This window comes from Pimephales promelas, chromosome 14 (assembly GCF_988280905.1).
Source record: "Pimephales promelas chromosome 14, fPimPro1.hap1.1, whole genome shotgun sequence".
Taxonomy (NCBI): Eukaryota; Metazoa; Chordata; class Actinopteri; order Cypriniformes; family Leuciscidae; genus Pimephales; species Pimephales promelas.
Window position 1 is genome coordinate 18,610,526 of NC_142782.1, and position 12,869 is coordinate 18,623,394.

General features: G+C 37.7%; 2 protein-coding genes across 2 annotated transcripts; one reads left to right on the forward strand and one right to left on the reverse strand.

The window, feature by feature from the left end:
• Positions 1-295: 295 nt before the first annotated feature.
• On the reverse strand, positions 296-4,235 carry htr1aa (5-hydroxytryptamine (serotonin) receptor 1A a). The gene has a single exon (XM_039680621.2). The coding sequence runs from the start codon at positions 4,072-4,074 to the stop codon at positions 2,872-2,874; it is 1,203 nt and encodes a 400-aa protein (XP_039536555.2). The 5' UTR covers positions 4,075-4,235; the 3' UTR covers positions 296-2,871.
• A 1,374-nt stretch (positions 4,236-5,609) lies between these two features.
• On the forward strand, positions 5,610-12,604 carry rnf180a (ring finger protein 180a). Its single transcript, XM_039680632.2, has 4 exons — positions 5,610-6,605; positions 8,548-8,779; positions 10,340-10,465; positions 10,621-12,604. Exons 1-4 carry the CDS (start codon positions 5,997-5,999, stop codon positions 10,821-10,823), a joined length of 1,170 nt encoding a protein of 389 aa, XP_039536566.2. The 5' UTR covers positions 5,610-5,996; the 3' UTR covers positions 10,824-12,604.
• Positions 12,605-12,869: the final 265 nt, after the last annotated feature.

Consider the following 12,869-nt stretch of genomic DNA (forward strand, 5'->3'; position numbering starts at 1 on the left):
AAACTCAAGTGACTGTGATTTTTCGCTGAACATACATTAGTGTGAACTCAGCAAACTCACCTTCAGAAATACCATATAAAATGATATTTGGTAAAACACATTGAAAATACCATTGGGAGAGATCAATGTATGTTTATTACATTTGTTTAAACGAAACATGTCTGTTTTTTCAAAAAAATTATATTTTTATACATGTATATTGTTATTTTGCATTTTTATATTTGTATATTATTTTACATACATTGCAAATAAATCACATACTGTTTAAAAGTTTAGGGTCTTTAAAAAAAAGAAATTAATAAATAAATTCAGCAAGGATGCATTAACTTGACCAAGAATTCATCAAAGAGTCCTGGAAAATGTTTCATGGTTGCCACAAAGAGAAGCACTGCAACTGTTTTCAACATTGATAATAATAAGAATAAAAATGTTTATTGAGTGCCAGAACAGCATATGAATGATTTATAAAGGATACTGAAGACTGGAGTAATGATGATGAAAATTCACATTTAAAATAAATTACATTTTAAAATAAAATGTAATTAAAATGAAGAAAGTAATTTAAAAATTGTAATGACATTTCACAATTTTACAGTTTATAATGTAGGCATATGGCAGTACTGTATATAAATATCAGGTAAAACTAAGGTAAACATTTTAAACAAAGCAATTCATTAAAATATTTTACATTTTAAACAGCTTTGAACAACTTTAACCTGAACTGATTTATTATTTTTTTTGTTTTGTTTTTATTAAAGAGTTGTTCTTTTAATAAGTACAGGCAACAAGGCAATGTGCAACAATCCAGAGATCCAAAAATTATCACACAGATGTACAGTCATTTGTAATAATTGTTTCCTATGCTTTAAACATGCAGGGGAAAGATCCATCAGAGTAAGAGCAAGGAAGTGATGATTCATACTGTAGGTCTTTGGCAATGTATCACTTTAAAAAAAAATAAATAAAGAAGTGACAAACATGCAGCTTAATTTTTTCTTAATGCTCGGAAACAAGGGTCAGCTGAGTAGCTCAAAGCCACTATATACTGTAGTCTCTAGACTGAGGCTTTCCTCGGAGGATGAGTCTAGGATATTCTTTTCACTTGTCATAGCCTCACAAATAGTTATATCAAGGTTAGAATGACCTTGTGAATGTCCCTCATGGCCATTTCAATTTACTCCAGGGCACAATGGGGTGGAATTCATATTGTGCCTTTTCCCTATAGTTACAGAGCAAGCCAAAGTTGGTGGCTAGTCATTTATAACTTTGACAGGGGGTCATGACCACTATCATCAGCAGTGGTGTACATTTAAAAAAAAAAATGTTACAAGTGTAAATGGGTCAAATTAGTTTATAGGCCCTTTATGCACTAAAGGAGTTAGTCAACAAAATTTAAATCCAGCAGAGGATATTACCACGAGTGCTTTGTGTTCTGTTCACAATGTCCTTTGTCAAGTTATCAATGCTGTCATCTCATCCGAACGGCCTCGTCCGTCACATGGCAGTGTGTCAGTAAAACAGCACGTTTACAAATGTAGGAGGAAAAGCAAATCATAAATATTACATTTGGTATTTTCCATGACATTTATATTTTGCCAGGGTTCTATGTGGGCAGAGCCTTAGGATGTTATTTGAATAAGATTTCTGCACCATCGCCTCTCCCATCACTGTGCATGTGGCCACTCGAAAGATACATTGAAAATGACACTGGAAGTGGCTTGTAATCTGTGATAGCTTTAAAAAATGAAACATCTGGAGAGACATGTAAAGTATGTTTGGGGTGGTGTGAGCCAATTCGATTTACGAGAGGAGGTTTATAGCTCAACACATTCTATTTGCCTTGCACTTAAATGTGTAAGGCTCTTTAAGCCCGTTTAGGGTTGTAATTTTGAATCACTTGAACTGTCTGGTTCACAGGTTAGTTTTATCATCATTAATGGAGTGTCACGACTGCAGTATTGGGAACAAAGGCCTAGCTGTGCCCAATGCAAACGCATCTTTGTACAGTATACTCACTGCATCTCTGATACTGGCACTGATATTCAACACATGCTTTGCATTGCTTTATAGCTTTATTATCTATGTGCACATATTTAGATTTTATGTCCATATCCAAATTAAACATCTTTGACTTGAGAGGCTTCTTTATGTGCCAAACGAAGAAAAACATAGAGCATAATAATCATTTTAGCAAGTTCCTTTTGTAAGATTGCATTATACCAACTCATTTATGAATATGAATTTATAAAATATATTTAATTAGATTTATAAGATATAATTAAGTACTTTCTTGAATTGTACATCTGAATGTGGTAATGTGATATTTCCCTTGCAAGCTTTGTCAACCCTTCCCAACTGCAATGATTCAAATACAGTGATTTTTTTGTGATCTAGATTTATTTATTTTTTTATTTCAAGGTATGTCCAGTCAGTCTGTGTCATATAAGAAAAACAAATAGATGTAAACAAATAGATGTAAGAGAAATGATTTCACATTACATTTTTCTACATTAATAATCTGCTGGAAATTGGTGTATCCGTGTGCTTACAATCCCACCAACAGCTCCTTGCTCGGAGAAAGGTGCCTTTCGTCATATGCCGTATAAAACAAAAGCATTTTTTGTTTAAGGGCTTTATTGTTTAATGCACGAACGCAGCTGGTCTGAGATTCTTGATCTAATCTGAATCCATCCATCCAGTGGTACAATATGCACATTGTGTTGTGGTGGACGCAGATTAACTTCACAGATAAACAGATACACAAAGACAGAGCTCTAACTCTTCTTGTGCCGAAGGACTGTCCATTAATGCCTTTAGATCAGCTCTTTAACAATCATTATCTGCATATTAGCCTCCGTCTCTTAGCTTCGTTCACTGTCTAATACATTTGCATTTCAAAATCTTCTTAAACGCGTTCTGGAAGTCTTTGTTAAAGTACGCATATATGATAGGATTCAAAAGTGAGTTGGAGTATCCGAGCCAGTTAATGACTGCCCTCAGCCACTCGGGCATAAAACAATCTTGACAGAAAGGCAAAACAAGCGCCACGATGAAGAAGGGCAGCCAGCAGAAAATGAACGTGCCCATAATGATTCCCAGAGTCTTGACCGTTTTGCGCTCTCTGGCTAAAGCCACTTTGCGCTTCGCTTCCGTGTTTTTCTCGTTTCTGCTCTCGAAACACGGCTGAGGGTTGTTGGGCAAGCTCAGGTGGTTTTTGGAGACGGTTTGAACTTCTGTGATCTCGAACGACTCTCCGTCCTCCGCTTGTTTCACCGCTCCGTTTACGCACGGTTGCGGCTCCACGCTTCGCCTCCAAGTTTTGCCCAGCTCGCCGTTCGCTTTCCTCGGAAACAGCGCCGGAGACACCGCGAGGCATTTGTCCGCGATTTTGGCTTTCTCGGGTTTCTTCACCGTTTTCCTTATACGAAACCTCGCCGCTTTGAATATCCGCCCGTAGAGGACCAGCATGAGGATGAGGGGGATGTAGAAAGCTCCAAAAGTTGAGTAGATGGTGTACCCGTGGTCTTGGCTGATTGTGCACGCGTCGGGGTCTGCCCGGTCCTCTGGTTTCCTCCAACCCAACATGGGCGGAATGGAAATGGAAAATCCTATTAGCCAAGTGAGGCTGATCAAGATAGCCGCTCTTCTGGGGGTCCTTTTATTCACATAGTCTATGGGATCGGTGATGGCCCAGAACCTATCCAAAGCGATTGCGCACAGGTGCAGGATGGAAGAGGTGCAGCACAACACGTCAAGAGAGATGAATATATCGCACATCTCCTGTCCCAAAGTCCATTTGTTCAAAACCTGATACAGGGCTGCCATGGGTAGTACCAGAACCGACACCATGAGGTCTGTGACGGCCAGCGAGCCGATAAGATAGTTGGCCACATTCTGAAGCGATCTCTCCAAGGCGATGGCAGCGATGACACACGCGTTTCCCAATATGGCAAACAGAATTAACGCAGCCAGGAAAAGCGAGCCGATTATTTGGTAACACAGAGCAACTTCACTAACTGTCGTCTCGTTCCCACTCCAATCTTGGCTTTCTGTGGTGTTGTTGTAACTCTCCATGGTGAGAGCGGTCACTCAGAAACGGTCCCTCGCGCCGGTCACCTCGCTGCTCTGAAGACGCATGGCGGGCTCCGGGCTCAGGAAGTGCCGCACGCTCGAGCTGCGATCATTGGCGCCCAGTGACGAAGTGAATTCATTTATACGAGTCGTGCTGAATGCGTCAGAGATGGTTGAGAGGTTGGAGCGCGCACTTTGCAGAGCTGTTGTGCAAGCTTTAAAGTAGCACAAAATTGTATTTAGGATATGAGCTGCTATTCTAATATATTTTGAGATATTCAACAGTTGATGTTATGAAAGTTGAGCACACAAATTCAAGAACGTCCTTGTTAAAATGTTTATTGGTTGTCAATTAAGGCACAATTATGATTTTCTTTTTACAGCCCTTTTAAACTTTTATATTAGTTTATTGTATTTTTGCAGTGCTAAACTAATTGCACTTTTTTGGATTTCCTTAAAAATATCAGCTTGAAATCTATCGGATTTTTTTTATATATATATATATATGTGTGTATGTGTATGCATGTATATATATGTATGTATATTTGTATATTTACATGTAAATATATATGTAAATATATAAATAAGTTAAATGGTTGGCAAAAAAGATGAAAAAATACTTTACAGAGCATTTAATTCTGTGAACAACTAATGAACCTGAAAACGTATACAAATAATATATTCACTATTACATGCTCATTGCAAAAGTGCCAGTAGGCCTATAATATGCCAGTATAATGATGATGCTTTTCGAATATCATTTGGTGATTATTAGAATATACACGTGTATGACTTGACTTGTACAGATGCGCCTGAAAAAGAAGTATTTTCAGCACCATGGACAGTTCCCGGCGTATACCCAGAACGGAAATCTGCTGCCATCTGGTGAGAACATGGCAAAAAGATGAAAGAACATTAATGACGGCGAAGTATCGAACGAGACCCCGTTTCCTAACGACTCAGATCACTCTCAACACCATGCAGCATATATTTTCTCTCAAATGCGCTAGAATATAAATAATATCAATACATTTAAACTCTGGCTAGCATAGCCGACAACACTCAGATGAGTACAACAAAAAAGCGGTTTAGAGCATGGTTTCGAAATTGATTATTAATATTAATAAACATTACATAGCATAGTGCCATAACCCATCACTACCTTATGCAATGACGAATGTCTCTTTGGTTTAAGTAGTTTAATCTTTTAGCGGTCTCTTTTTCTATAATATAAATAAAAAAAATCAATATTAGAATATACCATTAATGTTTATTATTTACAACGTATTTTGTTTAATTAAAAATTGCATTAAATTGATTTAACATTTTATGTTACAAATCAACAAATCCATTGTTATCCATCGAAATGTACATTGAATTAAAATGTTAAAATTAAAAGATCATTGAAATATATATATATATATATATATATATATATATATATATATATATATATACTGTATATATATATATATATAATTTTGTGAGAAAAATTGTTTACTTGCGCTTGTAACTTAATCACTATATTAATAAAGCTCCAAGAAAACCACACAAACTGTGAAATGAGTACATATTTCGTTTCAGTCAGCGTTACTCATATATATGCTGCTGTTCAGATAGAAAAAGAGCTGACCATGTCTGTTAAAAAAGGTTGGTCTAGTTATTTCACCTAATTTTACCACCCTTATAACAATGCATGCATTGTGGGCTGTTTGAATTCTACAGGCCCCTGGAGACAATTGGGTCGCTGAACTGCCACTATTTAGGGGGCTTTACCTTTGTCAACAGTGCAAAATGCCTCAGGGGGCCAGTATGTTCCTGCTCACCTCTGCAACAATGAACTCAAACGTTTCCCGTTCTGCTGCAGGGTTGGGTGCAGTGGCGGGGGAGGACTCGGTTCGCCAGTGAGTTGTCTGATCTCGGAGATGGACTCACATGGAGGAGAGGGTTGTGGGCGTACGGCTGAGGCCCTGTGCTTAGAGGTCAGGCCCCTGCAGAGGGCCACACTTGGAGTCAGACTTGCCCACAGGAAGGCGTTCAGTCTGGACTATATGGACACCCATCGAAAGGCTCACTACAGAGAGCGATACTCCCCACAAGGATTCTCTCATCTGCTCTTTCCAGACTGTGCTGTCCTCACTGGACATGTGCTGAGATCCACAGCCAGCCAGCAGGCTTCCACTTCCCCATGCCATAGGATAAGCCCTCCTGCTCAGCCTTCCTATAGTAGGGCTATGATGCTTTCGAGAAGGTCCGATCTTGATCCTGTTAGATCGGATATTATTAGAGGCTCTCGCGAAGATCAGGGAACAGGCAGTTCCTACCACAGAGCTCCTCTGATGTCTCTCAGCAGCTCTGAGGGGGAACAGGAGGTTGGAGAGCTGGCTGGCAGAGTGACTTCATCCCTGCTCACACCTACTCCCACTGGGGATCGCAGGCTGAGCAAGAGAGAGAGGAAACGACTGAAGAGCCTGAGGAGGAGACAGAGGAGGAGAGAGCGCTGCAGACAGAGCCAGCAGCAGGAGAACGCGCAGGTGAAGCATAAACACACATACACGAGTTGTAATAGCAGCCTCTCTTTCAAGAGCAGCTCAAGCTGGGATTGATGTGTGACAGACCAATGCTTTTCTGTCAGAATATTAGCTTTCTTGATTTAAGAGCTGCAATTCTAGAGAAGTGAGAAGATAAGATCAACTCCTTTGCAATTACTGCAAGTCTCTGTCTCAATTGTACTTACTAACTTAAGATGATATGCTTTGAAGTAATCTAGTTTGTTTCTGTAAAGTTGGTGCCAAAAGATTAATTCATATACAAATAAATACAGTGTTTAGTTAAAGAAAAATATAGATATAGAATTAATTTATTATTAGTTTTTGTGAGTTGATGAAAAGCAAATTGATTTAATCATAAAACTGTCAAAGATAAAGAAATAATTTTAAAATAATAAAATGGGGTAAAAGTGAAATATTTAATCTGTTTATCTGCGTGTCATGTGGTCATTAACCAATAGAGAACCATTAACATGCAAATTGTGAAAGTATTAAAATACTAAAATAATAACTTAATATTTCAGAGTTTGGCTGACAAATGGAGGTATTATCTCTGAGCTCGATAAAATATATCAGCATCGGAGGTACTGTATTACTTTTATGATAAATATTAAACTTTTGACGTAGTATCTTGAAATGAGTTTTCAGGTAAAACAAATAGAAACACAATGATACAACGGACACACTACCCAGAACAACAAGTAACTGATTTCAGATAAAAATAATAATAATAACAATAATTATATATGAATTTTGTGATTTTTGTTTCAGTATTTGTTTTGTTGCAAGACTGATTATCTTCTGTTGTGCTGGACATCTTTTTCTTTAAATATTGTTATCAAATTTAGGGTTTATTTTGCAATAATTACTGGCTGGTACATAATCCCTTACATGTATTCATATATTTAAAAATATTATTCAATTCTTCTTCCTTTTTTTGTGCTAGCACAATTATGAAGCTGAATGATCAATCCCGGATCATTAACACAGAATGTATAATTTTCCAGCAGAGGGCACCTTTTAACAATCAACAAGTTCTGAATTATACAATAAACCCATTCACCAGCATTAAAGGAGTAGTTCACTTAAAAAAAAACTTTTGACGATAAACACTGTTCAATAGCTGCCTGTGAACATCTTACTTTGACACACCTTCAAACATTGTAGTTGTAGCTGAGGCTAACATGTCGAGAAGATGTTGTGATGAGAATGTGGACTCAAATTGATATGGTAAAACCAACAGCATTATTACTATTTTTATCACTGTGTGTACAGGTGAGGGAGCCTCCAGAGCTGAAATTCAGATATGGTAATAGAAATTTGGTTTCCAACACATGCAGAATGTAATATACCACAACAGACAACTGTGCCATCTGACCAATCAGACCACAGCAGGTTCTCAGTAAAAAAGATGAAGTTATAATCCTTTATTGAATTGAACCATTTCATATTCTGTGAGAAAACAGTTGATTCTGCAATGTAAATTGTGAGAATATTAAAGTGTTTTGACCTTGGAAGCATCTAAACCTAATGGAGAAATTAACAACAAAATTCCATGTGATATGTTTACCATGTGAAATCATGGATTGTCAAGTGGGGTGTGGATACTTTTATGAGATGTGTATTTGGTGTTAATGACACAACTAGGGAAAAGGGAGCATGGTCTCTGGAGGTCCCAATTGGAGGGAGAGCTGTAATTATGCTGACAGTCCCTGTGCATCAGAGGAGTCCACCCCTGCTCAAAGCCTGTCTCTAACACAATTCAAAATATGCTTTATAGTCCAACAACCAAGTGTGTTAAAGGTCAAGTTAAAACACTGTTTATACGAACCATCAGCATAACACTAAAAGCAATGTTCCCTAGTAAAGGTGAAGCTCACTAGATTGTTGAGTTTATCAGCACTGAGTCATGTCCTCTCTGTTGAAGAGCTCTACAGGGAACCCATCTAGCAGCAGTGAGGATGAGGAGCTGCCCAGCCGGGATCGTGAAGGCTATATCTGTGCAGTGTGTCTGGATGTCTACTTCAGTCCGTACATGTGCCATCCCTGCAGCCACGTCTTCTGTGAGCCTTGTCTGCGGACACTGGCCAAGAACTGCCCCACCAACACACCCTGTCCATTGTGCAGAACCACCATAACACATGTTTTCTTCCAGAAAGGTTTGTTACAGGAAAAAAGAGATCTTGAAATGTCTGGTATATTTTTTATAAATGTGACCTATAATGTCAATAATAATATATAATATGCAAGGAATAATTGTGTATGCATTATTTTTCAATAATCCAATGGCCCGGTCAATTGTTCCACCTATACTATGGTTACCTCAAAACACTGTTCAGATCATGTAGAACATTTGTCAGGATTTTGTCCTTAAAGCGGTCATATAATGCCATTTTTGTACAAGTTAATAAGAATCTTTAGGGTCTAAATGAAAACTTTGTAATATATCTTTATTTAAAAAAAATCTCATTAGTATTCTAAGAAAACACTATTTTTACCTGGTCAAAAACAGCTCTGTTTTCAGCACTGTTTCAGTGCATATAGCTTTAAATGATAATGAGCTTCGCTTACTCCGCCCCTCTTTTCTGTGGGGTGTTTAGACACAACCCACGCGGAGTGTTGCCTTAACAACAGTTGAGGGTATATTTTGGAGAAAGAATGGCAGCGGGAGTCTCTGAGGACACATCTGTGCAAGTACTTTTTGTAGTACTTTTTGTCCCTCTCTGCTATTATAGTTTTTCAAGATGGCGGAACTACATGGAAGCCTCCATGGACCTACCTGTCCCATGTATAAAAAGATAATAATTTCTTAGTTTACGAGATAAGTCTGATAATTGGCAGAGGTATTTGTACACCATTGAGGACATTTATGAATACAAGATTTTAAATAACAAAATACATTAAAAAGTACACATTGTCCCTTTAAGTAGTTTTAAAAACGAGTACTTCTCTACTTAAGTAAAAAACGGTCTTTAAAACTTTTACTTAACAGAGTAATATTTGACCAGTAGTATCTGAACTTTCAAATAAAGAACTGTACTTTGTCCACCTCTGATTATTTTACATTTTATATTATTTTATAATAATATATTAATATTTTGTTGATGTTGTTGAGATTTTCTGCAATAATGGGTCATTTAGAGGATAGATGTAACGTAAGTTGCTAACAAGTTTCTACTGTACATAAAAAGATAAGAAAGGCCATAGAGACCACAAATCCATTATAAATTCCCAAGGGAACCCATGGAGCATTAGGCCTCTGAGTCGGCCCTCAAATAGTTCTGTAAGACATAGATTGTGAGAAGAGGAGAAGTACTGTGAGAATAGATCTTAAGATGAGATCTGAGAGGAAAAGTTCATGACAGTGAATACTCAGCAATGGAGATGCGAATTAAAGGACCTGAGAGTACTGGTGTAAAAGGACAGAAGAGCTGAGAAAGAAAAAAGCAAACTAGATATTTACTGCTGAGCTTTATACTGTAGTTTGTTATAGTTTTGCAAGGTAGTGCAATGAAAGGTAAGGAAAATTCCTGTGTTGGCTTTTTGATTGAACAGAAAAGGCTCTTATTGATGCAGACAGTTTCTGATCTGAGAGACACCTTATGAGATAGATATGTAAAATGAGTGGACTTTCTGAAAGTAATGCACTTTAATTGACATTGCATTGACAGCATTAATGATTCTCAGATAAATAAATTCACACACCCCACTCTTCACAGAACTGAACCATACAGCTCGTACGTTCTTCCCGAAGGAATACCTGTCTCGGAAGCAGAATTTCCAGAAAGCAAGCTGTGCAAAATGGCCTCTTCCGAGCTGTCGTAAACTGTTTCGCATTTTCGGAGGTAAAACCATTACTACATCTATTTCACCAAATTCCATCATAAATAAACTCTGCAGATTCCGTTGTTATTCAAATGTTGTAATGTTCATTGTAATAGTCATTGTGCTTTGTCTTTCTTCCTCTCTCCCACTCTTTGTCTATATCTGTCTTTCTTAGGCTTTCAAAGGCAGGCAAGTCCAATTGGCAGACGCCAGTTCCCTCACGGGGGCTACAGGCTTGATTCCTTCAACTTTGAGGATGATTCGCATGGCTGGCGATTTGACATGGACATGGTGATCATCTATATATACTCCGTCAACTGGGTCATTGGCTTCATTATTTTCTGCTTCTTCTGCTATTTTTTCTTCTTCTCTTTTTAAAGAGAAGGCGCAAGAAGCTGTCTGCAGTGTTTCTGAACTCTTAGGACAATAGAGAGATCGGCAAAAAAGGAATCAAACTGCAGCTGCTTCTGGACTATACGTGTAGGAAACGCCAACCGATTACTGAGCGAAATGATAGAGCTAAAATTCCAAAGCTTGATGATCTGTTTACCACAAAGATGATTCATTATTTTTGAGTTTGTGCGTTGCCTAACATCTGTTTGCTGTTTGCCTCTCTTTGAATTTTGGCCAACTTTGTGCAGCTTTGCAAGGATAATCACATGAGTGGACTCTTCATTTCACCTCAAGTTGTATTCACTTGCTTTATATTTAGTGTGAATATGTTTGTGAAGGGTCTTCTCTTACAGCTAATTTACAAAGTGCAGTGCTCAGGTTTGTGAACTTAACTATCCATAACTGTCAGCTGCCTGTCAGCTTCTAACCTATCCATAGAATATGCTATAATTATAACATCTGTTTAATTTAACTCCCTTGTTTGTTTTCACAGATACAGTATGCTCAAATGGCCATAATGGTTAGTTGTGTGATCTCAATAATGTTCAATTTTTTGTCTTAGATAAGTAATCCGACCACTATGTCAAATAACAGACTTTTGCAATCCGAGAACAACTTTTTTTTTTGCCTTGTTCCATTAAGTTTGCATTTGACCTAACTGCACTCACCTAAATAATTATTAGGAACAGCTGTTCAATTTCTCATTAATGCAATTATCTAATCAACTAATCACATGACAGTTACTTCAATGCATTTTGGGGTGTGGTCCTGGTCAAGACAATCTTGGACAGAGGAGAATTGGCCGACTGATTCAAGCTGATAGAAGAGCAACTTTGACTGAAATAACCACTCGTTACAACCGAGGTATGCAGCAAAAGCATTTGTGAAGCCACAACACGCACAACCTTGAGGTGGATGAGTTACAACAGCAGAAGACCCCACCAGGTAGCCTACCACTCATCTCCATTACAAATAGAAAAAAGAGGCTACAATTTGCAAGAGCTCACCAAAATTGGACCGTTGAAGACTAGAAAAAATGTTGCCTGCTCTAATGAGTCATCACTTTTAGATGGTTCAGAATTTGGCGTAAACAGAATGAGAACATGGATCCATCATGCCTTGTTACCACTGTGCAGGCTGGTGGTGGTGGTGTAATGGTGTGGGTGATGTTTTCTTGGCACACTTTAGGCCCCTTAGTGCCAATTGGGCATTGTTTAAATGCCACGGCCTACCTGAGCATTGTTTCTGACCAATGTCCATCCCTTTATGGCCACCATGTACCCAATCCTCTGATAGCTATCCTAAGATGCTATCCTATAAATATGATGCTATCAAGATGCTATCCTATAAATATGGGCCAACATTTCTAAAGAATGCTTTCAGCACCTTGTTGAATCAATGCCACATAGAATTAAGGCAGTTCTGAAGGCGAAAGGGGGTCAAACATTAGTATGGTGTTCCTAATAATCATTTAGGTTAGTGTACTTTAATTTGCTGTTAGCATTCATTGTTATTGTCTCCTAGCCAAGAGTCTTTAAGAGGAATATGATTGATGTTATTATTATTTTATATTGAGGATATAGATTTTATATTCAAGTAATACTTTTACATGACATTCATTTTACACTATTTACTTAAATTAAAAACGTTAAAAATGAATCAGTAGAGAAATCTTTAATATTGTAAATCTTTTCCTGCACTTAATATTTAAGGTTATTTTCCTGCAATAAACATTAATGTCGAAAGCAAAAGGTATCATCATTTGGGAGCTTTATTCAGTCCTTGTTGTCATGCTATCTTGTTCTTTCTCACTATCTGCATACATACAGATTACATCTCAAATGCAGTGGTTTCTCTATAATGGTTTGGCAAAGAACAACACAACAACAGGCTGCCATTAGGTCTAAGTGGGCTTCAAGCTTTTTACACAATTAGGATTTATTACAATTAACAGTAGCCTATGATTCAACCACTAATAGAACATTTCCTAATAACCAACCGTAAGTAGACACTTTACTTGTATGAATGTTT

Excerpts from the sequence above, each read along its gene's own strand:
- htr1aa (XM_039680621.2), bottom strand. The coding sequence starts at position 4,074 with ATGGAGAGTTACAACAACACCACAGAAAGCCAAGATTGGAGTGGGAAC.
- rnf180a (XM_039680632.2), top strand. The coding sequence starts at position 5,997 with ATGGACTCACATGGAGGAGAGGGTTGTGGGCGTACGGCTGAGGCCCTG. Across the intron at positions 6,606-8,547 it reads AGCAGCAGGAGAACGCGCAG|AGCTCTACAGGGAACCCATC; the intron begins GTGAAGCATAAA and ends TCTCTGTTGAAG. Across the intron at positions 10,466-10,620 it reads ACTGTTTCGCATTTTCGGAG|GCTTTCAAAGGCAGGCAAGT; the intron begins GTAAAACCATTA and ends TGTCTTTCTTAG.